The 26,737-nt window shown below is 50.5% G+C and overlaps 1 protein-coding gene and 1 pseudogene across 1 annotated transcript; one reads left to right on the forward strand and one right to left on the reverse strand.

Annotated features, from left to right (window-relative positions):
- Nucleotides 1-26,611, reverse strand: TRAIP (TRAF interacting protein). The gene is made up of 15 exons (XM_060021445.1): nt 26,448-26,611; nt 19,392-19,449; nt 18,805-18,888; nt 16,356-16,395; nt 15,623-15,750; nt 14,297-14,391; nt 13,683-13,796; nt 12,838-12,925; nt 11,995-12,084; nt 11,459-11,547; nt 3,677-3,832; nt 1,388-1,436; nt 965-1,114; nt 803-853; nt 1-581 (listed from the first exon to the last, which is right to left on the reverse strand). The coding sequence occupies exons 1-15, from the start codon at nt 26,543-26,545 to the stop codon at nt 456-458; spliced, it is 1,416 nt and encodes a 471-aa protein (XP_059877428.1). The 5' UTR covers nt 26,546-26,611; the 3' UTR covers nt 1-455.
- LOC132431682 (small nuclear ribonucleoprotein G pseudogene) lies at nt 25,437-25,625 on the forward strand (annotated as a pseudogene).
- Nucleotides 26,612-26,737: the final 126 nt, after the last annotated feature.

Consider the following 26,737-nt stretch of genomic DNA (forward strand, 5'->3'; position numbering starts at 1 on the left):
TCCCCGCCCTGCTTGGTCCAGGCCAACAGCAAGTCAGAGAGACAGGCAGAAGCTTGGGCAGGCTGAGGCTGCCTGAGAAGCCTCCAGCACTTTGGTCCTTACAGTCAACAAAAAACCCTGGTCTGGAGGACCAGAAGCAGCCCAGCCACATCCGATCATGGCTATAAATGGGAGCCTGGAATACGGAGCAAACCCTGCTGGCAGGAACAGTGAGCTGATCACATCAGCTCTCACAGGGAGACCCAGTATGATGGGGGGTGGGGCAGTGTGTGTGTGCAGGAAAACCACAGTTTCTGGGCCTCACCTTCACCCCCATCTTCTTGTTTATCCTTGTCCTCAGGGCTGGTCCTAGAAGAGGGGCCATGCCCCGCAAACCATCTGCCGAGCCAGTCCGCAGTCCTCGGCCTGTAAGTCAGAGGCATGTATCTGGCCACTGATCAGACTCACTGTTCTCACTACCACAGGAAGGTGTCCAGCTTGGCCTGGGAGGGAGGGAGCACTGTCCTGGCCCCCAGTCTCTGCTTAGCCCTGGCCTTGGGCTTGGGTTTAACGGGCAGTGAGCGGATCATAGTCGTGTCAGTCTGAAGGAAATGTCAAGGAAGAGGCCTAAAGAGGGGACTGGAATGGAATGCAGGGCAGGAAAGGCTCAGACTTGGTGGTGGGCAGCCCTGCTATACTGAGTAAGGTCTGGCTCTGCACACCTGGGGCTGCAGCCACTGGTGGGCTGGGGTCTGGGGGTACAGGTGAGGGATGATGTGGGCGCCACAGCTCAGCTCAGCCCAATGCTACAGAACAAGGATACAGGCTGGATGAATTTTGTCCGGCCTCCAAGTCCATCGAAGCCAGTCCTTACCTAAAGCAGAAGGAAGAGGTGAGTGGGCCAGGCTAATGGGCTAGGGGGCTGGCCACCCAGCCCCACCCCCAAGGAGGCTGGCACTTGCCACTTTTAGGAAACCACACTCACTGCATCTGTGCTGCGACAGGGCTCTGCCCTGGTCCTCTTGGTCTGTTTCTGGCCCAGGACAGCATTCCGGATGAAGACAGGGAAGGCACCAGCCAGCTCCTCATCAGGCTCTCCCAGACAGCGCTGGCCACCCAGCAAGAGCTGGGACTCCTGCAGAGGAGACCCCAGAGCCAGGCTTGATAAGCCGGATGGCAGCAAACAAGGAGGGTAGGAGGTGTGTTGGAATAGGATCAGGATCTCTGATGCTTCATCAGGAGGCAGGAAGGACAGTGAGTAGGGTTCCCAGGGTGGCTCCAAAGTGCTTCAGTCCTCCAGGGGTGAGAGGACTCTGGCAAGGCCCTGACCTCTCAGAAAACCAGATTCATACTCAGTCCCGGCCAGAGTTGGAGGGTGATTGCCTGAGCTTCTTCTGGGAAGCCTTACCTGCTTGGGGCCTTTGGGCATCTTCTTGAGAACGTCCTGAACGGGAGAACTGCAAGAGCAAAACGTGAAGACAAGAGGCAGGTGAGCAAGACATAAGGGGTAGGTGAGGGACTTCCCTGTTGGCAGAGTGGTTAAGCATCCGCCTGCCAATACAGGGGACACGGGTTCGAGCCCTGGTGTGGAAAGATCCCACATGCCGCGGAGGAACTAAGCCTGTGCGCCACAACTACTGAGCCTGTGCTCTAGAGCCTGTGAGCCACAACTACTGAGCCTGTGCTCTAGAGCCCGTGAGCCACAACTACTGAGGCCCACATGCCTAGAGCCCGTGCTCTGCAACAAGAGAAGCCACCACAAGGAGAAGCGCGCGCACCGCAAGGAAGAGTAGCCCCCGCTCGCCGCAACTAGAGAAAGACCTCCGTGCAGCAAAGATGCAACGCAGCCATAAACAAACAAGCAAACAAATAAATATATTTTTAAAAGGGGGGGGCAGGCGAACCAGGCTCAGCACATTCCCCTTGGGGAGCCACCGCGTGGCATGGCTGCTGGCATGGCTGCGTGCTGGGCAAGGCACCTCAGTAATCCCTACCCCAAGAGCAGGTCTGTGAACAGCTGGATAGCCACAGCCACCAGAGTGGTGGAGGCAGGGGAGGTTGGGCCATATTCCAATCTTGTGGCTTCCACTCAGGGACAAACCAATTCCACTCACCATTGGAATGATGGGCTCTCAGTCACCTCACCACATCCTGGGCTGTATGTGGGGCTGGAGAGCCCAACAAATTCACTACCCACAGAAGGCAGGCCACTCATGCCCTGAAAATGAGCTCAGGCCTAGCCCCATCTGCCCAGAGAGGGGTCACCACCTCCAGAGGACCCTCAGTAAGTTAGAGAGCCCGTAAAGTACTCTCAGAACACAGGGTTAGGCCATCTCCCTAGATAAATCTGTGCAGGTAGGGTCTGGGGCAGAACAGGTCATGGCCCCAGGCCCTAGTCTGCCACTCCTAGTTCCAGAGCTGGACCCAGTGTTTCCATCCAACTCCTGGGGACCCTAGCAGCTGGATACCCTCTTCTCATATCTTCCCAGAAGAGTGGGAGAATGGTGACCTAAGGCTGACCCTGTGGATTCTCAAAGCCATAAGGACAGGGGCAGGATCAGGGCCTGCAAATATTGAACCCCTCTGTTCCTGCCCCCATAGCCTGTGGTGATGCCGCATGATGACCATGGGAAGAATCTCCTCTTGCTCCACTTGCAAGTCCGGTTCTGGGGAGGCTGGGCTCCCTCACCCCCCTCACAGGCACTGAAGATGGTAGAAATGTCTCTAAAAGGTATGGTAGCCTGCAGGCCCCAGGTGCCCACTTTCAACCTGTATAGTTAAAGAGGCAACAAGAGGAAGCCAGAGTACCGAGCAGGCACTGATAGGCCCCCTGACTGTAGCCCACATGCTCTAGGTTTGTTTCTCACTGCTACCAGGCCTGGCCCTATACAGCACTGGTGCCTCTGCCCCTGAGTCTGGGGAGGGGTAGAAAATCCAGCTGGCTTTCCCTTTTGTCCTCTCCCTGGGCCTCCTCTACCTCCACTGCCTGACATCTCAATTTCTTTCTCTCATGTCCAAAGTCTTTGACTGAGAAAAAACTTGCTCAGCCCCTGACTCCCTTACCTGAGCAGCGTACAACTACATGGATGTACAGGAGTAGCTCTTGTCTCCATGATGAACTAGTGGCCTGCCTGGCCAAGGAGACAGCCTCCCTACTCCCAGTCCCACTGTACCAATAGTGCAGGTCCCACCCATACCACTGCAGCTCCTCATAGCTTTTCATGTCTGCCCCTGTGGGCTACCTCCTTAAGTGGTAGGGCTCTGGTTCCATGGTCTGATATGGTCCTGCCTCAAGCATGAGCCTGTGGGGCACACAATGGAAGAGGAAGTTCAGAGTCCCTGACTTAAGACTCCAGCGAGCCCATTCAAGGTACTGGGAGCACCCTGCCTCCCAACAGCATCAGCCCAGACCTGCCCCTGCTGGGACCCCCATGTTCTCTCTAATTCACATCCCCAACTTTGCTTGAAGGGTGATTGTGAAGATTAATGAGACAAGCAACAGAAGGGCTTTGTACAGATTGAGTACTCAGGAGAGGGCAGAAAGGTAGCTGGAACCAAAGCCATGGCCATGGCCATGGCCAAGCCCAGGTGACCCTCACTGCCCTGTCAGCCACTCAGAGTTATTAGGGTAGGACCTGCAGAGATCTCTTAGCCATCCTCCCTCCAGGCTGTGGAAGGGCCTGGGGCTACCACTTACTGTGCCTTCTCTGGGAAGAGCCTCTTGGCATGGCCATGCTGGGTGCTGGAGGGCTGGGCTGGGGGAGTATCCACATTAAAGGTGGCATTGAGGTCAATATCATCGCCGAAGGCTGGCCGGCGAAGCTTCAGGTTCAGCATCTCCACAGGAGCTGGGCTATAGGCAGAGATGGCCTGGTTAATCAAGACCACAGCAGCAGCCCAGAAGGACAAAAGCCCCTCAAGCATCAGAGATGGCTCAGCTCCAGGGGCCTGGAGCCCACACCTGGTTTAGAGCCATCCTGCAAGGAAGCCCAAATCTCTACAGAAAAAACCACTTGGCTTAGTCCTTCACACAGTGGAAGTCTGGAAGACATGAAAGGAAGCAAGCAAAAACTCACACAAAACCCAAATGTACAACTAAAAGGTCTTTTGTTCACGTAGCCTCATTTCTCAGAATGCAAGGCAAGGATCCTGTCAGAGAGGTGACCACAGACTGAAGTAAAGGGATGTCCCTTCCAGTGCTGCTTATTATGACAAATGGCACAATCTTAGAAACTGGCAAAATGACTCCCCTAGGGGGCTGGTACTGTCATAGCTTGAATATGATATACACATTAAAGTAGTGTTTCTAGAGAGTAAACTTAATAACATGGGAAAGTGCTCATATGTTAAATTTAAAAAGCAATACAAAACTCTATAGTCAACAAAAGAAAAAACAGAAAAATTAGACTTCACAAAAATTTTAAATTTCGCGCATCAAAAGATACTATCAATAGAGTACAAGGGCAATCCACAGAATGGGAGAAAATATTTGCAAATCATATATCTGTTAACGGATTAAAATCCAGAATATATAGAGAACTTCTAAAGCCCAACAACAAAAAAGCAAATAACCCAATCGAAAATGGGCAAAGGACTTGAACAGACATTCCTCCTAAGATGATTTATAAATGGCCAATAAAGGGGAGTTCCCTGATGGCCTAATGTTTAGGATTCTGGGCTTTCACTGCTGTGGCCCAGGTTTAATCCCTGGTCTGGGAACTGAGATCCCCATAAGCCGCAGAATGGCCAAAAGAAACCACCCCCCTAAACAAATGGCCAATGAAGACATGAAAAGACCCCCAATACCACTAATCATTAGGGAAATGCAAATCAAAACTACAATGAGACACCCCTCACACTCATTAGGATGGCTACCATAAAAAAAAACAAAACAGAAAATAACAACTATTGGTGAGAATGTTCTTAAATTGGAACCCTGTGCACTGTTGGTGGGAATGTAAAGTGATTAAATCACTGTGGAAAACAGAAAGACAGTTCCTCAAACAATTAAAACTAGAATTATCAAGTGATATAGCCATTCCATTTTTGGGTGTATGTGCAAAAGAACTGGAAGCAGGATCTCAAAGAGATATTTGTGTATCCGTGTTCACAGTAGCATTATCCACAATAGCCAAAAGGTGGAAGCAACCCAAGAGTCCATCTACAAAAGAATGCATGAGCAAAATGTGGTATATACATACAATGGAATATTATTCAGCTTCAAAAAAGAAATTCTACAACATGAATGAACCCTGAGGACATTATGCCAACTGAAAGAAGCCAGTCACAAAAAGACTGTATGATTCTACTTACATGAGGTATTTGGAGTAGTCAAGACCATAGAGACAGAAAGGAGAATGGTGGTTGCCAGGGGCTGAGGGGGAGGGGGAGGAAATGGGGAGTTACTGTTTAATGAGTATAGCATTTTTTACAAGACAAAAATTCGGGAGATAGATGTTGGTGATGGTTGCACAACCTTATGAACATCTTTAATACCACTGAACTGTACACTTAAAAATGTTGGTAAGGGACTTCCCCAGTGGTCCAGGGGTAAAGAATCCGCCTTCCAATGCAGGGGACGCGGGTTCGATCCCTGGTCGGGGAATTAAGATCCCACATGCCGCGAGGCAACTAAGCCCATGCGCCACAACTACTGAGCCTGCGTGCCTCAACTAGAGAGAGAAAACCCGCACGCCACAACTAGAGAGAAGCCCGCGCGCCACAGTGAAAGATTCCACATGCCACAAAGAAGATCCCGCGTGCCGCAACTAAACCGGATGCAGCCAAAAAAAAAAAAAAAGTTGGTAAATTTTATGTTATGTATATTTTACCACAATAAAATTGGGGGAAAAAAAACCAAAGAAAACTCTATGTATAGTATAATCACATGACTTGTGCACACACATCCCCCACTCTACCACATACAGAAAAAGGACTTGAAGGGATTTTCCACTGGTCAATGGTGACTACCTCTGGGATAAGTCCATATTTTCCAAATTCTCAACAATGCATGTGTTTTTACTTTTTTTAATGGGGGAAGGGTATAATTCTATTAGAAAATTTAAGCCAACAGGATTTTTTCTAGCCCATCCAGACCTGGTGGGGCTCCCCAGCTCCTGTGATCAGAGAACTCCGGGGAGTGGCAGGGGAAGCCCCAAGACCACTCTTTCCCTCAGGAGCCTTTCAGAGCTGCCCACAGCCCTACTCTCACTACTCAGGGACAGAGGGATGAGCTGTGCCGTATTAGTCTCTGGCCAGGAGCCAGATGGGGTGTGCAGATCAGAGGAAAGGAACTACCTGCACTGACTTGGGTAGGTAAGCAATCTGGGAAGCTTGGACTCTCTCTTTCTTTCCCTGGCCAGACCCCTGGAAGCTCTACCCTTTCCTTGCCTGTAGGTGGAAGCAAAGGCTGCATAGACCCACCTCAGACCAACTTCACGCATTGCTTTGCTTCCCACTCTGGGAACCACAGCATAAAGCAGCAGTCAGGACCACTCATGCCAATCTTTTTTTTTTTTAATAATTTTATTTTATTTATTTATTTTTATTTTTGGCTGCATTGGGTCTTCGTTGTTGCTCACGGGCTTTCTTTAGTTGTGGTGAGCAGAGGCTACTCTTCATTGTGGTGCTCGGGCTTCTCACTGCGGTGGCTTCTCTTGTGGAACACAGGCTCTAGGCGCGTGGGCTTCAGTAGTTGTAGCCCAGGGGCTCTAGAGCATAGGCTCAATAGTTGTGGCACGTGAGCTTTAGTAGTTGTGGCTCGCAGGCTCTAGAGTGCAGGCTCAGTAGTTGTGGCGCACGGCTTAGCTGCTCTGCGGCATGTGGGATCTTCCTAGACGAGGGCTTGAACCCGTGTCCCCTGCATTGGCAGGAGGATTCTTAACCACTGTGCCACCAGGGAAGCCCCATGCCAATCTTCTGTAAGATCTGTTACTCTGCCACTTTTTACCAATCTCAGCAAGTCCAGGTCCAGGTTGAGAGGTGCACTCAGGTGGCAGGCAGGGTCTGGCTATGACAGCCATTTTGCCCTCCAGGTGGCTCAGGGTAGGACTTCCTGCTGCCATTGCCTCAGACCTTGCCCAGTGGTGTTCATGGCATGTGCCCAGCCTTGGCTCAAGCCAAGCCAGTCTTTTTCACTCACACCTCCTGGCCATCCCCAACACTAAATTCAAGACTCAGGAGGTTCTCTCAGTGCCTCCCTCACTCCCCCACACCATCTGGCTCATATGAACACATTTCTTGTTCCCTCAGACACTTCCTGGTAAATCCTTCTTCTTTTATAAGCTCGAACCCTGTTTTTCTTCCTGCCAATGGTCCTTCTTTCCTTCCCACCTTCTGTCTGTCTGACAAGGTGGAAGAGTCTAGAGCTTAGTGGCCATATATACCCCCCAACTGGTTGAGGGCCTGGCTTTAGGTCCTCCTGGGTGATACCATCATCTTTGGGATAGTCACCCATGGCCAACATACAGGGCTTCATGCCAGAGGACTCAGGAATTGGGGCAAGACACCCCTCTTTCCAAAACTCAACCAAGGCCCTGGGCAGACCTATTACCTGTGTGGCACGGGAGTTAGTCAGTGTGTCCTCCATGAACTCATGGCAACCGGCAGGCCTACCCTAAGCAAAGGCCTCCCCAACTCCCTTCAGCTTGGAGGTCAGGGGCTCTTGGGGTCCATGAGAGAGGTCTTCCAAACACCTCCTCTGTGGTTGGGGGTGATAGCTACCTCCTGAGGCCTCCCTAAAATGACAGGAGTGAAGGATAACCCTACTGCAACAAATAGAATGGGCAGCCATCATCAGTACCCATAGAGTTCCACAAAAATCTGGGAGAGAGCATGGCCAGGGGATAGGAGACTTACACAATAGCCAGAACCTTACACAGAGAGGGCTACGGATGCAAGGGAGGAGCGGGGAAGACCTGGATTTACAGATGCATTAAACAAGCCTGAAAATGGGGGTACTGATGGAAGGTGCGAGCTTGGTGCCACCCCTCCCTACATCAGGGAGTGAGCACCAGGAAGTGAGCCTGCTACCTGGGGCCAAGAATGAGAAGGGCCTTTTCTAAAGTCACCTGCAAACCATCCACGGGATCTTACGGCAGCCAGTACTGGACCTGACAGCAAATCCCTCTGCACCTAGGTTCAGACATGATACCAGATGACTGCACATTCTCCCAATCCCTGCCCATAAAGGTTGGGTTCCCAGGACACCTTTCTGTTATTCCTCCTCAGAGGGCCACAGGCAGCCAAGGACCCCCCAAGCATGAGAGGGAAGTCCAAGAGAAAGGCCATGATGTGCAAACACTGGCCCTGACAGAAATGAAAATGCTAGACCATAAAACAAGGTATAGCATATTTTGCCAAGGATGTATTCAGCGAGCAAGAAAGAATGTGTGCAAATTTAAAATGCGATTGCTGATTCAGCCTTAAAAAGGAAGGAAATTGGGACTTCCCTGGTGGCGCAGTGGATAAGACTCCAAGCTCCCAATGCAGGGGGCCCAGGTTCGATGTCTGGTCTGGGAACTAGATCCTACATGCGTGCCGCAACTAAGAGTTCACATGCCACAACGATGGAGCTCACCTGCCGCAACTAAGGAGCCCATGTGCTGCAACTAAGGAGCATCCAAGCTGCAACTAAGGGGCCTGCCTGCTGCAACTAAGACCCAGTGCAATCAACTAACCAACCAAACAAATAAATAAAAAGAAAGTAAGCAAAAGCAGGAATGGAAAGTCCCTGGGCACCTAGAGGAAGCCTCTGTGCTTGTGCTCCCCCTTACTGTGGACGCCAGACACAGATGACAAGTGCATGGAAACACCAAGGCCCATGGAATAGAAAGTGGAGGGAGCACGATGGGGAGCTTGCAGACAGCAGCCTTGAGTGATATCCTAAAAAAAAGGATTTTTACTTTCTGCCTTGACTCAGGTTGGGTTCTAAAGGTCTATCTACATGAGATGGTCACTGAGACTAACAGCTCCCTGAGGGTGGGTACTATACCTGCCAAGCTCCGGACAGAGCCCTCATGTTACCTGGGGCTTCCAAGGTGGCTGGGCCGATAGACTCTGAGTGTAGAGTAGGTAGGAGGGACCAGAAACAGAGCTCAGTTTGTCAAAATCAGCCACAGGCTGGACCTCACAGAGTCATGTGCCCATCACACTCCCACAGCCCTCAGACCTAAACTGGGGCAGGCAGGCAGCCCTGGCTCTGTAAAGAGACACTGGAAGGGGCTTCCCTTGTGGCGCAGTGGTCAAGAATCTGCCTGCCAATGCAGGGGACACAGGTTCAAGCCCTGGTCCAGAAAGATCCCACATGCTGCAGAGCAACTAAGCCCGTGCACCACAACTACTGAGCCCACGTGCCACAACTACTGAAGCCAGCGCGCCTGGAGCCCATGCTCCACAACAAGAGAGGCCACCGCAACGAGAAGCCAGCGCACCACAGCAAGGAGTAGCCCCCGCTCACCGCAACTAGAGAAAGCCCGTGTACAGCAACGAACACCCAACGCAGCCAAAAATAAATAAATTAAATAATTAAAAAAAAAAAATGAAACACTGGAGGACCTGAGGTATGAAAGGAAAGAGAAAGACTGAGGAATGAAAGGTAGGAGAATGAGAGGAAACTGGCTTGCCTGCATTCACTGCCCCCCTCAGATGCTGACCGGGTACTATGGTGTGGGGGAAGGAGCGTGTGTGTGAGGAAGCTGATGGTGGGGACACAGATCAGGAGGCAGCTCCCGGTCTACTCACAGCCGGGTGTGTACACAGGGGGTAGACCAGGCTCCAGAAAGCCTCTAGAGCACCTCTGTGGACCCTAGCAGCTGATGGCATCTGAATAAGAAGTGCTACCTGTGCAGAGGACAGTGAGCTTATTTCTGCTGAGGAGACTAGGGAAGGCTCCGCAGGGCAGCTGACACTTCAGTGTGGAGAAGAGCAGAAACACAGGAGGGCATAGGAGCAGGAAGGCAAGGGGTGTTCTGCTGCATTGGGCAGTGTGATTTGGCTGAAGCCTGAATATCCACCGCAGCCCACAAGGCCAGCTCCATGAGGGCCTGAGGCCAGTGCCAAGGGTCCTGGGAGATGTTTGGCAAGGGAGTGGCATGATGCCCTGGGGCTGCTATACAGGACAGGGGGGAGGAGTGGGGCGATGGGTCACAAGTCTCACACGGAGGTGGGAGCAAGGAAAAGGGTCAGGAAGGCACCACAGAAGTTAGATGGGCAGGCTCTAGCAATTGAGTGGATGTGGGGAAGAGGGAGCATAATGAGTTTCCAACGTTGAAACGTGGCTCAAAGGGACTTCCCTGATGGTCTAGTGGGTAAGATGCCACACTCCCAATGCAGGGGGCCCGGGTTCGATACCTGGTCGGGGAACTAGATCCCACAGGCATGCCGCAACTAAGAAGTCCACACACTGCAACTAACAGCCCGCATGCTGCAACTAAGAAGACTGCATGCCACAACTAAAGATCCCTCATGCTGCAACTAAGACCCTGCTCAGCCTAAATAAATAAATAGTTAAATAAAAACAAAAGTGGCTGAAATAAAAGTGGCTGGGGGGCTTCCCTGGTGATGCAGTGGTTAAGAATCCGCCTGCCAATGCAGGGGACACGGGTTCGAGCCCTGGTCCGGGAAGATCCCACATGCCGCGGAGCAACTCAGCCTGTGCGCCACAACTACTGAGCCTGCGCTCTAGAGTCCGTGAGCCACAACTACTGAGCCTGCGTGCCATAACTACTGAAGCCCACGCGCCTAGAACCATGGTCTGCAACAATAGAAGCCACCACAATGAGAGGCCCATGCACTGCAACGAAGACCCAACACAGCCAAAAAAAAAAAAGTGGCTGGGGACTATGCTGGTGGTCCAGTGGTTAAGGATCCGCACTACCAATGCAGGGGGCATGGGTTCAATCCCTGATTGGGGAACTAAGATCCTGCATGCCGCGTGGCTCGGGGAAAAAAAAAAAAGTGGCTGGGCTGCTGGGTTGTGTCTTCTGTCTGGACCATCAGGAGGGCTGCTAGGCAGGAGATTGCCCTGAGGACCCTCTCAGCCCATTGGCTTCTGTGGAACACTGGGGAGGAGGACACCCATCCCTCTGCCTCTGGCTCCCTCTGCTGGCAGCTTTAATGTGCATATTCCTGGAACCAGAAGAGAGTTACAGTATTTCCATGGTTGTTTCAGAACCTGGGGCAGACGGATACATTAGGTGAGCCATTCCATAAACAGGATGCCCTGAGCTGGTGCTCCTGCCCTTTCTCTGACCAGCCCTAGGTACTTTCTGGCCTCCCCTGGCCTCTCCTTGTCAGAGCTCAGAATCTACCTCAAAGCTGCTTTCCAGCTAAATCTTGGCTATCTCCCAGGGCAGGGGGTCCACAGCCTTCAGGCCCACATGGGCCACCCACTCCCACAAAGCCAGGAAGAGTGAGGACACCCTTACCAGGGAGCTCTTCCAGCCTATAGCCCTTGCACCACCCCAGAGGGTCAACAAACCTCTCTAAAACCAGGCGGTTGACAGCCTCACTGTCCACTGGTGGCAGGTTCAGGGTTTCCTGCAGCATCGTTAGCTTTTTTCTCAGGCTCTTGGGGAAGGAAAGAGAAGAGAGTGAAAGAGCCGCTGAGGCACCAAGTCCAGAGGGACTACCAAGGACTGAGCACCACACACGAAAGGCAAGCCCACTGGGAACAGAACAAGGCCCGAAACCCAAATATCAGGCTCAGGAAGCCAGGACCACCCGACCTCAGAACCCGTCTCTGGTGGAGCCCCTACTCTGGTGGTCTCAAGGATGTAGGCACAGGACAGACTGTGAGGAAGACCCAGGTGCTCTCTGTCCTCTGCTGAGGAGGCCCCGGCTCCAGACCAAGGGCCAAGGCACATGTCCTGACCCACCCTGACCCAGGAGGATGCAGGGATCCCAGAGCCACCACCACTGACTGGTGCAAGGTTTCGCGGGCAGAACTGGCCAGCCCTGTTCTTGGAGGGCACATAAGCCACCCCTCGTTCCCGCCTGGCCAGAGATGTCCCTCACTGCGATTTCCTTGTCAGCACTCTGTAAGTCCTTCTGGGCCGACCTCAGCTCCAACTTGGCCTGGTCCAGTTCAGAGTAGACTGTCTGCAACTACAAGAAAGTGTAAGGAGAAAAGGATGAACCCAGGGGTGCCCATGTGCCCTGCCCGCACCTGCTGCTACACCAGCTCGTGGTAGCCCGGGGTCCAGAAGAGCTGGGAACACGGGAGGGAGACCCTAGCTCCATGGGGCTGGACCTTAGTCCGGCAATGTCCATCTGGAGCTGCCCAGGAGCAAGGGCTACTTCCTACACCCTTGCCCATGGATGCACCATGCCCAGAAATAAAAACTGCTGTGCTGACTGCATCAGGTTCCAAGATGCCTTCTACTGGGTGTCCCCTGGTGGCCTAGTGGTTAGGATTCCAGGCTTTCACTGCCATGGCCCAGGTTCAGTCTCTGGCTGGGGAACTGAGATCCCACAAGCCGAGCGGCGTGGCCAAAAAACACAAACAAACAAAATAAAAACAAAACAAAAAATACCCCCAAACAAGAGGCCTCATACTCTGGGCCTGGAACAAAAAACAGGCACCTGCAGCTGTCACATTTGGGACCTGTGTGCTCCAGCCAGCTGAGAGGTACCCAGAAGAGCAGAGAGGAACAGAAGTGTGCAGAGGCTGGGGGGATACCTGCCTGATCTACCACCCTAACTGGACAAGCCATGTAGCCAGAGTCAATGCCCAGTAAGGATCAGAAACCAGCCTCTGTGAGTCATCCAACAGCCCCATGGCCTTGCTTAGGAGACACACATGAGCATGACAAAAGGACAGCCACCTCTCCCCTCACTGTCAGCTCCCCACTGAATTACCTTGCTTCTGGAAGAAAACAAATCCTTCTTCAGTTTGTCGGCTAGTTCCCCTGAGGCCTTCCGCGCCTCTTTTAGATTCTCGTACTCTCTACAAAGGGGCCATGGAAAGACATGTCAGCACCAGACACCTGCTGGTCAGACTGAGCCACAGCACCAACCAAACACAAAGCCCAGCCCAAGCCCTCAGCCCTTCTCATTCCTACTCTGACACCTGAGCCCAGAGGGGACCAGGTGGTGCTGTGGAGGGTCTGGCACCCAATGCAAGGAGAGCTGGTGAGTCTCTGTTCCCTGCCTGCCTGCAGGCACTGGCGATTTGAGAGGGTGTGCAGGAAGCCCCGGCCCCACTACGAGGCCCCCTACACCACCTGACCCCTACACGAGGCATCTGGGATCCTCCATGCCTGTCAGCCAAGTGGTCCCTTTTCTCCCACCTCACACCCATTGTAGTTAACATCTGAGCTGAGTTTCTGATGCAAGCCAGGCAGGGTCAGTAACAGTGCTAATAGGAAACAGGCTCCAGATATCATGATGGGGCTCATGGCTCAGAAAGCTGTGCCAACGTCTTTAGAAATAACACTTATAGTTCACACTCAATTCTCTCAAAATCCTGTGAGGCAAGTTATTATTATCTCCATTCAGGAAGCTGAGGATCAGAGAGGTTAAGAAATTGGCTCCTGGCCACATGGTGAAAGGGGTGATGGTTCAAACTGAGGCAGCACGGCTCCAGAGCCTGCCCCTTAACTCCACCTGCTGTGCTTTACAAGAGATGGGCAACAGACGGAGAGGCATGGCTGGGGTGCCATGGCTTAGCTCCTGGGCTTGGATAGAGGGGCCAGAGTACACACTTCTTGAGGGACACGCAGTACACAGCCAACTGCTCCACCGCTGACTGTCCCACACCCATGTCGCGGATCATCTCCTCCACCTCGGGCCGCTGACTCTGGAGTAGGAGCTCAATTCTGAAAAACACCCAGCCCACGGCATTTAAAATCTGGAGGCTGATGGGTAGGTACCCAGTGCAGCTCTGCTTCCCTTTGCTGCCGTTGCTATGGTGACAGCCTGAGCTGCTAGGATGCTTCAGCAGGCAGGTCTGTCCAAAGAAAGGCCCCACAGCAGAGCTAAGCACAGCTGCAGCGATGCTGCTGAGGAAGAAGGGGTGTTGACAGAGAGCCTCAGGTCAGGGATCCCCAGAGAGAGGTTCTTGGAACAAAACCCCTGCCAGGTCATTTGGCCACAGGCAACAGGGACAGGGAGGAGTGTGGCAAGAGCCCCCATGGAAAGTAGAGGAGCCCATAGAGGTTGAGTAAGACCTGTGCCCATACTCAGCTAGCCTGAGCCCCCCATGGCCTATGGAGAGTTGAGCTACAGAGGTGAGCCAGGCCCTGCTGAAGTCCTGAGAGCTGTGCCCCAGAGGGCCCTAGATGCAAGGGCACAGGGCAGGCCCCAGATCCAAGCTCACCGCTCCATGGTCTTCATCTTGTTCCGGAGCCGGCGGGCCTCCTCCCGTGCTTGTTTGGTCTCATCCTGCTGCTGTTCCAAGTACTTCATCTGCTTCTGAAGAGCAAACGTACCCCTACATATCTGTTGCTTGGAAGCTCCTGGGGCCAAGGCTAAAGTCACTGGGAGAACACTACCCTAGAACTGTATGCTTTTGAAAATGCTGATAAGCATATGCTCCAACCCCCAGGAGGTAAGGCTTCTGGGCCCCACTCTGGCTTATGCTTTTTCTGCTAAGAGGCCCTAGGCCAGCTGCTTCCTCACCTCCCTGTTTGCTTCCTCCTGAGATAGGTCTTACCATAGGCACAGCCCACTCCCAGGATCTATAGGCCTGCTGGGGGCTGCCAGGGTCCTGTGGCCTGCTGTGTAGGAAGCTGAAGAAGCCTGGAGCACAAATCCAGGCTGCGCTATCCACCAGCTAGACCTATGGACAGTTGCTGGGGTAGGAGAGCTGAGCCAGAGGCAGCTGGCCAGGCTGCCCTCAGTACCTGGCCACTTCATCTCTGACCTGGGACTGCCAGCAGACTCCTGCTCTACAGCCAGGTGCTGGTTCACTCCTTCCTTCCCACTGGCCAGGCCACGTGATCCAGGCCAGCCACGAAGCAGAGACAGAAACAATGAACACCCTGGGGCTCTATCTGTTCACAAGGATGGCTCCCTTTCCCTTTCAAATGGCATCCAGCAAGGACTGCTCCTTCCTACGAGGCCAGAATATCAATTGTGGATTCAAGTCAATCACCTCATGCCCCTCGGAGAGCAAGAGGCTCACCAACCTAGGCTGACACAATATTCATTTGGGTCTAGAGCCACTTGCTCTGCAGGCTTTGATCTGCCCGGTCAGCTCAGCACAGCCGACTTCAAAGGCCCCCTGCTCCTCCCTGGGATGCTGTTTGATCTGGCTCCAGAGAGCAGCCCAGCAAAGAACTAGAGTGCTAATGGAAGGTTCTTCAGGCTGGCTTTGTCAGTGGAGTACAAACCACTTTTGGAAGCACGGCCCAGCCTCACTGAGGTCTTGGCTGAGCAGCCCCTCCATGAAGCACTGGGCAGGCCTCACCTCTCGAAACTACCTAGTACAAAATCCATAAGTGCAGGCAATACGACCCTTTTCTCATGGGCTGGATGGGTACAGCATGGGAAGCCTGGGGAAGATGGGATTTGCCTCCATTTTACAATTGCACAAACCAAGGTATTGACCAAGGCAGAACCAAAAGACAAGCCCAGAGTGATGAGTCCAGGACTAAAACTATATCTCCCCAGCAATCTGTGTCCACAAGGCCTGGGGACCCACCTTGAGGGTGGAGCACAGCATCTCAGCCTTGTCTAAGGCCTTCTGCAGGGATTCAACAGTGGCGTTGCGTTCTTCCAGCGTGTCCCGCAGAGTGTCAATGATAAGCTGGCCGTCTCGTTTTTCCTTCTCTGGAGCAAGGGTGGGGGATAGAGGGAGAGGAGAGGCCCATCCACACTGCAGTATGAGAACATGGGCCCTTGGGCTCCAGCACACCACCCCAGAGCCAGGTGAGGAACAAGTCTCAGGCCAGAAAGTTGGGTGGCCCGCTTCTCTCTCTGGCAGACACCAAACCAGGGACACCCAGCCAGAGTCTCTTCCTTCAGGGGATGAGACCCTCTTTCTGATGCTTGGAACTACTTGAGTAAAGATTTCACTGCTCTGTGCTCCTGTGGGTCTAGTTAATTCATCATCCCAGAACTCAAACAAGTTCCTGCCAAATTTGGCAGTGGAACCCTCACCTACAAATACTTTGTCCTATCAGATAGCCCCCTCCCAGCCCGGGTCCTAGGCAAGCAGCCTCAGACAAAGAGAAGAGGCTCACCTGATCTAGGTGGACAGCTTCAGTCACCTCCCTTTCCTTTCCTTTTCTGCCAATCACAAGAGCTGATACGACTCTTGGACATATGAAGCAGGGAGAGTCCCTGGCTCTGCCAGAAGGTTGGAGGCCTTCCTCCCAGGGCCTCTCCCTCCACTACCCAAGTCAGGGGCTTCCCAGGGCCCCTTGGGAACTCACCTTTCTGGGAAAGCAGAGCTCTGGTATTATCCAGTTCATTCTGCAAGGCAATATCCACAATAAGCAGCAAGAAGGCATCAGAGCTGGCCTCCACTCAGCCTCCCATAAGGCTTGTGGGGAGCCCCAGGAGGGGACAAGGAGGCCTATGGGCCCAGGGAAGCATGAACCCTGCACACCTCAAGGCCAAGCTAAGTCAACAATGTAGAGAGAAACCTTGCTTTATCTCTGTGTGCCTTTTTAAAAAGTAGGTAAAATGGACGAAAATAATCTCAGGTACAAGACCCTAGGACAGGAAAAGAGGCATAAAAGCGGCAAAAGAAGTGGAGCTGCGCCTGTGCAGTCAGTCTCATGGCAGAGGCTTCCATCGCTTCCTTGGGCCTGTGCTGGCCTTGACCCTCTCTGGCATTAGCTGCACTCACTTGGGACACAGAATTGGGATGTCCAAGCACCTTGGGCCACCACTGCTTCCCTCCGCCCTGGGTCCTGCCTGCTTCATGGCCTGCCCCTCTCCAAGCTCTAAGCTGGCTCTGTGCACCATGAATCTTCCAGCCCCAGAATCCAACAGGTAGGTGAACCAGCACAACTTTGCACCCCTGGATGAAACCTCACCTGCGCTAGGCTCTAACCAGACTGTTGTGAGGGTCAAATGGGCCTCTCAAAGTGCGTGCCTATGTTCCGAAGCCACTGCCACAGAACCACTGAGAGGCTGAAGCAGAACTGAGCCCAGCTCCCATTCAGGAGTCCCATGTACTCAACACCCCTGTGGGCAAGAGACATGCCTACTCCATAAGCAGGAAAACCAGGTTCGGCAGACCTGAAAGGCTTGGCCTAGGGTTCATGGTGGTAGCTAGATGCAATCCAGAAAAATCCTCCTCCAGATTACCCTCCCCAGGTCAACGCAAGACTCAGAATATCGGGCTTCCCTGGTGGCGCAGTGGCTAAGAATCTGCCTGTCAATGCAGGGGACACAGGTGCGAGCCCTGGTCCGGGATGATCCCACATGCTGTGGAGCAACTAAGCCCTTTGCGCCACAACTACTGAGCCTGTGCTCTAGAACCGGCAAGCCACGACTACTGAGCCTGCGCTCTAGAGCCCGCAAGCCACAACTACTGATGCCCATGCGCCTAGAGCCTGTGCTCCGCAACAAGAGAAGCCACCGCAATGAGAAGCCCGTGCACCGCAACGAAGAGTAGCCCCCGCTCAATGCAACTACAGAAAAGCCCTCACGCAGCAACAAAGACCCAACGCAGCCAAAAATAAAAAATAAATAAAATAAAATAAGTTTAGAAAAAAAAAAAAGGCTCAGAATATCACATGTGACCAATACTAAGGCCTAGTCCCAGTGCGTGGATAAGTCCCTGTTGTCAAACTCTCTACCCAGGACTCTGGGGCAGGAACTGTTGGTGGCTGAGCTGGTCAAATAGGCCGGACATCTGGGGTGGAAGCGGTGGGCAGAGAAGGGCACACACGGGCTACCTGAGAACGGCTGCCAGCCCAAAGCTACCGCTAGTCCCCTGGCTCCTTCCACACCCAAGCAGGGTGCCTTCCAAGCCCTTGCTCCAAACTACTCAAGATTTTGCCTCCCTGTCTCCTAGATCTGGCTCAGAAGGCCAGAAAGAAATGAAGCTGCCTTTGTTGCCTTTATCACAGGGAGGACACGGCTTAAAACTGGGAGCAGTTACCATGACGATGAACATGTTAGCTTTAGGCATAAAAGTTCCACGTTCTTGAAGCAGTGAGGTTCCAAGGACATCACAGCACCCTGGGACCAGAGCCAAATGAATCCTGATCTGACAGATGCCCAGCAAATTAACCCTCAGAGTCCAGGTTCACTTGCAAACCCCAATCCCACTTATTTGAGAGGTTTCTGCCAATCCAATCCCTTTGTACACAAAGAAAGCTAAACTTTACACTTGGAGGGGAAGCAGTATAAGTGTAGGAGGGAACCCACCCATCCTCCCCTGCAGTGTGGGTTTCTATCCTGGCTGCATATCTTGATTCCAGGGGCTCTACCCTCCATTCCTGCTCTGAGAAAGACTCAGGCACCTGGATATATACCAAGTTCCCCAGGCAGTTTTGAAGCACAGGCAGGTTTGTGAACAGTAGGTTCACACATATTCCCTGGCTGAGGACTGAAAAGATGGTTGTAGACCCTTTGCGAGGTGGGGGAACTTCAGGAGAGGCACTCTGAACTATGGTCAGAATTGCTCTGAAATCCCCAGGGGAGGGCTCACAGTCAAGTGGCTCCCCTCCCCGCTAACAGCGTATTTCTCCAATGACTGTAGCATCATCACTTGTCCTCTGCTCTCTCAGCCTCTGCCTTGAAATCTCTACCAAGTCTTCCCTCCAGAACTCCATCTCCATACTCGAGGTGCTCTCCCTGGGTAGGAGCAGAAAGTGAACTCTCAGAGGGCTTGGGGTTCAGTAGAATGAGATAAATTCTGGGTACCTTTAAGAATTCTGCATCTAAGACACTCTCCTCCTCCTGGGCAAGGTCAAAGAAGAGCTTATTGATAATGGTTCTTTTACCGACCTGAATGAAAGAACAAGATACAGTATGACTGCACAGCTGGGTCATGGGCAAGGATAAGGGTGTACATTCAGCCTAGCCCATCTCAGGCCTAATCTTTCACAGCACATCCCTTGGAGTGAGAGGACCTCTGTAACCCTGTAGGTGGCCCAAGCTGGTGCCACTAGCTTGGTGGTTACTGAAGTCATGTCACTGCAGACCCATGTGGTAACTGTTCAAAAGAAACCCCAACTCTAGGTGCTGGGCATTGCACGGGAAAGGCAGGGAAGGAGACCAAATCTACCCAGGTGAAGACTGGCCCAGGCAATGAGTCCATCCGCCTGCTATCTTTGGGTACAAGCAGGCCTCCCGAGCCGCTCAAAAGCACAAGTGAGGCTCGACCAGCCTCAAACCACGAGGGTCCAAATAGGTCAAAGACATTGCTTAGCTTCAGAGATCCTTCCTCATTCCTGCTCCCTGGCAAGGAGCTGTCTTTAGCTGAGGTGTTTTCATCCTACCACCCTCACCTGGATTCGGCACTGCGGGCAGGTCCGACTTGGTGCTGTCTCGAACCACTGAATTAGGCTGGAATGAGAAACAGAAAAACAGACTTGTGAGCCATGGCTTGGAGCGAGACATACAGGCCAGGTAGCCACCCCGACCAGAACAGCGCCTGTCCTGCTCCTCCTCGACCCAATGCCTGCCTACCCAGGAGGGCAGCACCACAGGCCATGACGGTATATCCCACAAGGCCTGACTGGTACAAGCACTCCAACCAACTGGCCCTTTTTTGGGCCCTGTTGGCTTAGATTTCCCTACCCCTGAGCTGCAATTTTGTCAACTTTCTAGGCTTGGAGCAGGGCATGGGGGAGCAACAGTCAAAGCCAGACTCCCTCAGAGATGGGGGTTGTAATAATACCCCCATGTAAGCTAGGGCTCCAAAGGGGTACACTTTCAAAGTAAGGATAAACTAGAGGTAAAAGCAAGTAGCAGTAAAAGCAAAACACAGCCCAGCTATGCACCATCTGCTTTAAATTTTAATTAAAATAGTCTCCTGCTAGGGAATTCCCTGGCAGTCCAGGGGTTAGGACTCCGTGCTTTTGCCAAGGGCCCAGGTTCAATCCCTGGTGGGGGAACTAAGATCCCACAAGCTGTGCAGCGTAGTCAAAAAGAAACAAAAACAAAATGTAGTCTCCTACTGGTAAACAAGCCCACCCCCAGGAACCAGGGAGAAACAGAATCTTTTCAGGAAGATGATACCATAATCCTAGGCCTCAATTTTTTTTCTATAAATAATTTTTCAAATACATATAATACAAAGCTAACAATGCACAATGGAATACTACACAGCAATGAGAACGAATGAGTCTACAACTAAGAACAAATTATGGATGAATTACATAAATATAACATTGAAGAAGAGAAGCCAGATACAAAAAAAGGTATATTGTGTATAACTCCATTTACATAAAGTAAAAAAGTAGGCAAAACTCATCTATGTTGCTGGAAGTCAAGACAGTGGCTATCCTTATGTGTGGCGGAAAGGCGGGCAGGTGGGAGTAACTGAAAGAGTGCACCAACCTGGGTCGTTGGACTCTTTAATCAATAGAAACTGATAAGAGGCCAGAGGAGAAATTCAGGCAAGTCTTTATTGGGACTTGTGCTGCACCTCAGGGAGCAAAAACAAGCAACAGGTGCCCTTGCTTGCTCACTGTGGGGCGGCGGGGGGAGCTGGCTCCTTAAATGGGGTGAGTGTAGAGGTGGGTTGGCAGATTGAGCCACAGGGGTGGCTTAGGTAGTCTGCCCACCCCTTTGGTGGTGCTGTGTGCAGGGGTCATGCACAGTACCCTGCTTTTGCTCCAGGCACTTCAGAAGCGACAGCTGGGTTTTGGCCTTTTTGTATTTTTTGTTTGTAATTTGCCCCAGCTGCTGCACACATGTACTTATTTTTAGTCCCCTATAGTTTCTCTGTATTCTGTTGCTTGAGGAGAGGTTTGTCTAGGTGCAAGTGCAAGCACTCTGGCAGTGTCCCAGGTCCCAGCCTGTCTCAGGAGGAGGTTTCTGGAGTGCTGAAGTCTAGTTTCTTGTTCTGAATTCTGGTTGCAAGGGCGTGTTCAGTTTGTGAAAATTCTGCAAGCTACACACTTATTATATTTGTACTTTTAAAGGTTTTATTTATTTATTTCATTGATTTATTTTTGGCTGTGTTGTGTCTTTGTTGCTATGCGTGGGCTTCTCATTGCGGTGGCTCCTCTGTTGCAGAGCATGGGCTCTAGACGCCCGGGCTTCAGGAGTTGTGGCTCACGGGCTCTGGAGCGCAGGCTCAGTAGTTGTGGCGCACAGGCTTAGGTGCTCCGCGGCACGTGGGATCTTCCTGGACCAGGGCTCGAACCCGTGTCCCCTGAATTGGCAGGCGGATTCTTAACCACTGTGCCACCAGGGAAGCCCCTATATTTGTACTTTTTCTTTTTTTCTTTTTTTTTTTGCTGTACGCAGGCCTCTCACCGCTGTGGCCTCTCCCATTGCGGAGCACAGGCTCCGGATGCACAGGCCCAGCGGACATGGCTCACGGGCCCAGCCGCTCCATGGCATGTGGGATCTTCCCGGACCGGGACACGAACCCGTGTCCCCTGCATCGGCAGGCGGACTCTCAACCACTGCGCCACCAGGGAAGCCCTATATTTGTACTTTTATGTAACATTTCTTTTTTAAAAATTTATTTATTTATTTATTTTTGGCTGCATTGGGTCTTTGTTGCTGCGCATGGGCTTTCTCTAGTTGCAGCGAGCAGGGGCTACTCTTCATTGCAGTGTGCGGGCTTCTCATTGTGGTGCCTTCTCTTGTTGCGGAGCACAGGCTCTAGACGCATGTGGGCTTCAGTAGTTGTGGCACGTGGGCTCAGTAGTTGTGGCTTGTGGGCTCCAGAGTGCAGTTTCAGTAGTTGTGGTGCACAGGCTTAGTGGCTCCGGCACGGCACGTGGGATCTTCCCCGACCAGGGATGGAACCCATATCCCCTGCATTGGCAGGCGGATTCTTAACCACTGCACCACCAGGGAAGTCCCTGTAATGTATTTCAATAATTTTTTTTTTAAGTAAACAGTTATACAAGGAAAAAAGCACTACATAGTGCAAACCAGAACATATCCACAAAGACTTAAGATATTCGGATTTTCACAGACCATAATAAACACATTATGCTGAATAAATAAAAATTAAGATTGAAAATATCAGCAGAGGGCTTCCCTGGTGGTGCAGTGGATAAGAATCCGCCTGCCAATGCAGGGGACACGGGTTCGATCCCTGGTCCAGGAAGATCCCACATGCCGCGGAGCAACTAAGCTTGTGCACCACAACTACTGAGCCTGTGCTCTAGAGCCTGCGAGCCACAACTACTGAGGCCCGTGCGCCTAGAACCAGTGCTCCACAACAAGAGAAGCCACTGCAATGAGAAGCCCGCACACCGCAACAAAGAGTAGCCCCCGCTCGCCACAACTAGAGAAAGCCCACACGCATCAACGAAGACCCAGCGCAGCCATAAATAAATAAAAACTTTTTTAAAATTAAAGAAAAAAAGAGGGCTTCCCTGGTGGCGCAGTGGTTGAGAGTCCACCTACTGATGCAGGGGACACGAGTTCGTGCCCCGGTCCGGGAAGATCCCACATGCCGCGGAGCAGCTGGGCCCGTGAGCCATGGCCGCTGAGCCTGCGCATCCGGAGCCTGTGCTCCGTAACGGGAGAGGCCACAACAGTGAGAAGCTCGTGTACCGCAAAAAAAAAAAAAAAAAAAAAAATTAAAGAAAGAAAATATCAGCAGAGAATTCGAAAATAAAAGGTGACGTATCAGAATTTAATAAGGACCAAACAGAAATTCTAAAACTGAAAAAATGGCCAAAATTAAGAATTCAATGGATGAGTTTAATAGCAGTTTAGACACAGTTGAAGAACTGGTACATTGATAGATAGGTCAGAGGAAACACCGAGAATTAGAAAGATGGAAAATATATGAGAAATGATAAGAGATATAAAAGATACTGTGATAAGGTGTAGCATACATATAACTAGGAATTCCAGAAAGAAAGTGTTAGGTAGAATAGTGTCCTCCCCTCAAAAAGTGTACGTCCTAATTTCTGAAACCTGTGAGTATGTTACCTTATATGACAAGAGTAATTTTGCAGATGTGATTAAGTTAAGGAGATGGAGAGATTATCCAGGTGTGTCCCATGTAACCACAAGGGTCCCTGTAAGTGCAACAGGAGTATTGGAGTCATACAGAGAGCTGAAGATGTAACACTGCTGACTCTGAAGATGGAGAAATGGGCCATGAGCCAAAGAAGGCACAGCTCCACTTCCATCTTGATTTTAACCAAGCAAGACTCATTTTGGACTTCTGACCTCCAGAATTATAAAATAATAAATCTGTGTTTTCTTAAGCCACTAAGTTAGTTGTAATTTGTTATAGCAGAAATGAAAAACTAACATAGAAAGAAAAGAGATAATGGAATAGAGGCAATACATGAAGAGATAATGGCTGATAATTTCCCAGAACTGATTAAAGAAATTGTTCCACAAGTTAAAGAAACCTATGATTCTCAAGCAGAATAAAAATAGTAACAAGAAGAGAATTGAGGTAACTATATTATTGTCAGACAAAATAGACTTTAAGTCAAAAATGTTTACAAGAGACAAAGAACGACTTTACATATTGATAAAAGGTTCAATCCAACAAGACATAACAATTATAAACATATATGCACCTAACAAAATATATATGAAATATATACATGGAAGAAAATTGTACAGAATTGAAGGGAGAAACAAAAAGTTCCCCAATAAAAGTTGGAGGTGTTGGGACTTCCCTGGTGGCTCAATGGTTAAGAATCCACCTTCCAGTGCAGGGGACAAGGGTTCAATCCCTGGTCCGGGAAGATCCCACATGCTGTGGAGCAACTAAGCCCGTGTGCCACAACTACTGAGCCTGCACTCTAGAGCCCACAAGCCACAACTACTGAAGCCCGTGCACCACACCGCAAAGAAGAGTAGCCCTCCGCTCGCCACAACTAGAGAAAGTCCGAACGCAGCCACGAAGACCCAATGCAGCCAAAAAAATAAAGTTTAAAAAAAATTATTTAAAAAGTTGGAGATGTCAGTACCCCACAATTTCAATAATGGATAGAACAATCATACAGATAATTAATATGGAAATAGAGGACTTGAACAACTCTTTAAACCAAATAGACCTAACAGACATATACTCCCCCCAACAACAGCAGAACACACATTTTTCTCAAGTGCACATGGAACATTCTCTAGGAAGGTCATATGTTGGGCCACAAAACAAGTCTTAAATTTTAAAAGGCTGAAATCACACGAAGTATCTTTTCTGATCAAAATAGAATGAAACTAAAAATCAGTAACAGAAGAAAAATGAACAAATGTGTGGAAATTAAACAACACACTCTTAGACAACCAATGGGTCAAAGAAGAAATCACAAGGGAAATTAGAAAATACCATGAGATTAATGAAAATGAAAACATACCAAAACTGTGTAATACAGCAAAAGCAGTGCTAAGAGGGAATCTGATAGCTTTAAACACACAGAATAAAAGAGAAGACACCCATTAGGATGGCTATTATGGAAAAAAAACAAAACAGAAAATAAGTTTTGGCAAGGATGTGGAGGAACTGCAACCCTTGTGCATTGTTGCTGGGGATGTAAAATGGTGCAGCTGATGTGGAAAACAGTAAGGCAGCTTCCCAAAAAATTAAATATAGAATTACTGTATGATCCAGCTATTCCACCTCTGGGGATAACCCAAAAGAAATGAAAGCAGGAATGTGAACAGATACTTGTACACCAATGTTCATAGTAACATTACTCACAGTAGCTGAAACATGGAAACAACCCAATGTCTATTAACAGATAAAGGGATAAACAAAATGAGGTATTTTCATACAATGAATACTACTTAGTCATAAAAATGAAATTCTGAAACATGTCACAACATGGATGAACCTTGAAAACGTTACGCTTAGTGAAATAAGCCAGACTCGAAAGAACCAAATGTGCAATTCCACTTATATGAGGTAGCTAGAATAGAAAAATTCAAGGAGACAGAAAGTAAAATAGAGGTTTCCATGGGCTGTGGGAAGGGGAGAATGGAAAGTTATTGTTTAATGGATACAGTGCTCTGTTTGGAATGATGGAAATGTTTTGGAAATAGATAGTGGTGATGCTTACACAACGTTGTGAATGTACTTAATGCCACTGAATTGTACACTTAAAAATGGTTAAAGGGCTTCCCTGGTGGCGCAGTGGTTGAGAGTCCACCTGCCGATGCAGGGGACGCGGGTTCGTGCCCCGGTCTGGGAGGATCCCACATGCCGCGAAGCGGCAGGGCCCGTGAGCCATGGCCGCTGAGCCTGCGCGTCCGGAGCCTGTGCTCCGCGGCGGGAGAGGCCACAGCAGTGAGAGGCCCGCGTACCGGAAAAAAAAAAAAAAAAAAAAAGGTTAAAATGCAAGGCATCTTTGAGCTCACTGAGTAAACACCCTTCTGATAAATTTTAAAATTTTATGAAGAAGTTATCATTGAAATTAAATGGTGGCAGACACGTCCAAGGAATATTGCAGGAATTTGATCCCTTTATGAATCTTGTGACAGGTGAATGTGTGGAGATGGCAACTACTGGGCAACAGAACAATACTGAAATGGTGGTAATATGAAGAAATAGTAGCATGTTAAAAGTTTTGGAACAAGTATAAACAATGGCTGTGTTCACCAAAGAAATCAATTGTTTCCACGTGTTCCCTTTCCAAAGGGCCTGTTTTACAATGATATAAAAATCAGGTTGTGTACATTTTCATACTAAACTTTTTTGTTACGTAAACTTTTGCAAAAGTTTTTAAAAGGTTAAAATGTTAAATGTTATCTTATATATTTTTTACTATAATAAAATAGTGTATAGTAAAAAAATGAAAAAATGGTTAATTTTATGTTACACATATTTCACCACAATTAAAAAAGGAGCTCGGAATCAGCCTGTTCACAGCTGCTAGAGGAATCTCCCCACTAGCTGCACACTCAACAGAACGGCTTGATTAGAAAGCACCTCCTTACCCTTCGATGTTAACTTGGGTTTGCTGAGGTCAGTGAATACACTGAAGTGTCTGACCAACGAGATGACTCTGGACAGAATCATTCCAAACCATCAAACAAACCACAAGAAATCGGGTAGCCAGCAGTCTACTAGGTCTCGAAGAAACAAAAGGGCTCGCTAATGTGGTGAAAGTTCATTTCTGCCCGGGGTGCTAATTTTGAAATCACATCTCTTTGCAAGTCGATCAAAGAAACCCCTACTCTGTCTTCATTAAACCAATCCTGTACCCCCGACCTCAGCTCAGCTGTCACCTCCTCCGGGAAGCCTGCCATAACCCGCCTCTGCCCAGGTCAGGAACTCTCGTGGGGCTCCGTCTAATGCCGTCCTCATCACCAGTCTGGGCTCCGGGTCGCCCGGAGGCCCGACACCCCACAGTCCTGTAGCCGTACGGGGGCGAGAGCCCAGCTCCAACAGAGCAGTCACTCACCACTGCAAGTGGAAGATGTGGCCGCAGTGAATGGCGGCCACGTCGCGGGAGTGATCGAAGAAGTCAGAGCAAATGGTACACAGAGCACGGATAGGCATGACGACTGGTCTCAAGTGGCCAAGGTAGCCAAGGAAAACGCGACGGGTTCAGCTTCTTGGCCGTGCTTCCGCGTCTCAGCTTGCTTCAAATTTGGCTCCCGAGCGCAACTTCCGGGAGCGGATCGGAAGTGGCAACAAGGCACGTGAAAGCGCGGACTGAAGGTTGGGTCCGGATTGGACGAACCCTCAGGG

The sequence above is a fragment of the Delphinus delphis genome, chromosome 10 (assembly GCF_949987515.2).
Source record: "Delphinus delphis chromosome 10, mDelDel1.2, whole genome shotgun sequence".
Lineage (NCBI taxonomy): Eukaryota > Metazoa > Chordata > Mammalia > Artiodactyla > Delphinidae > Delphinus > Delphinus delphis.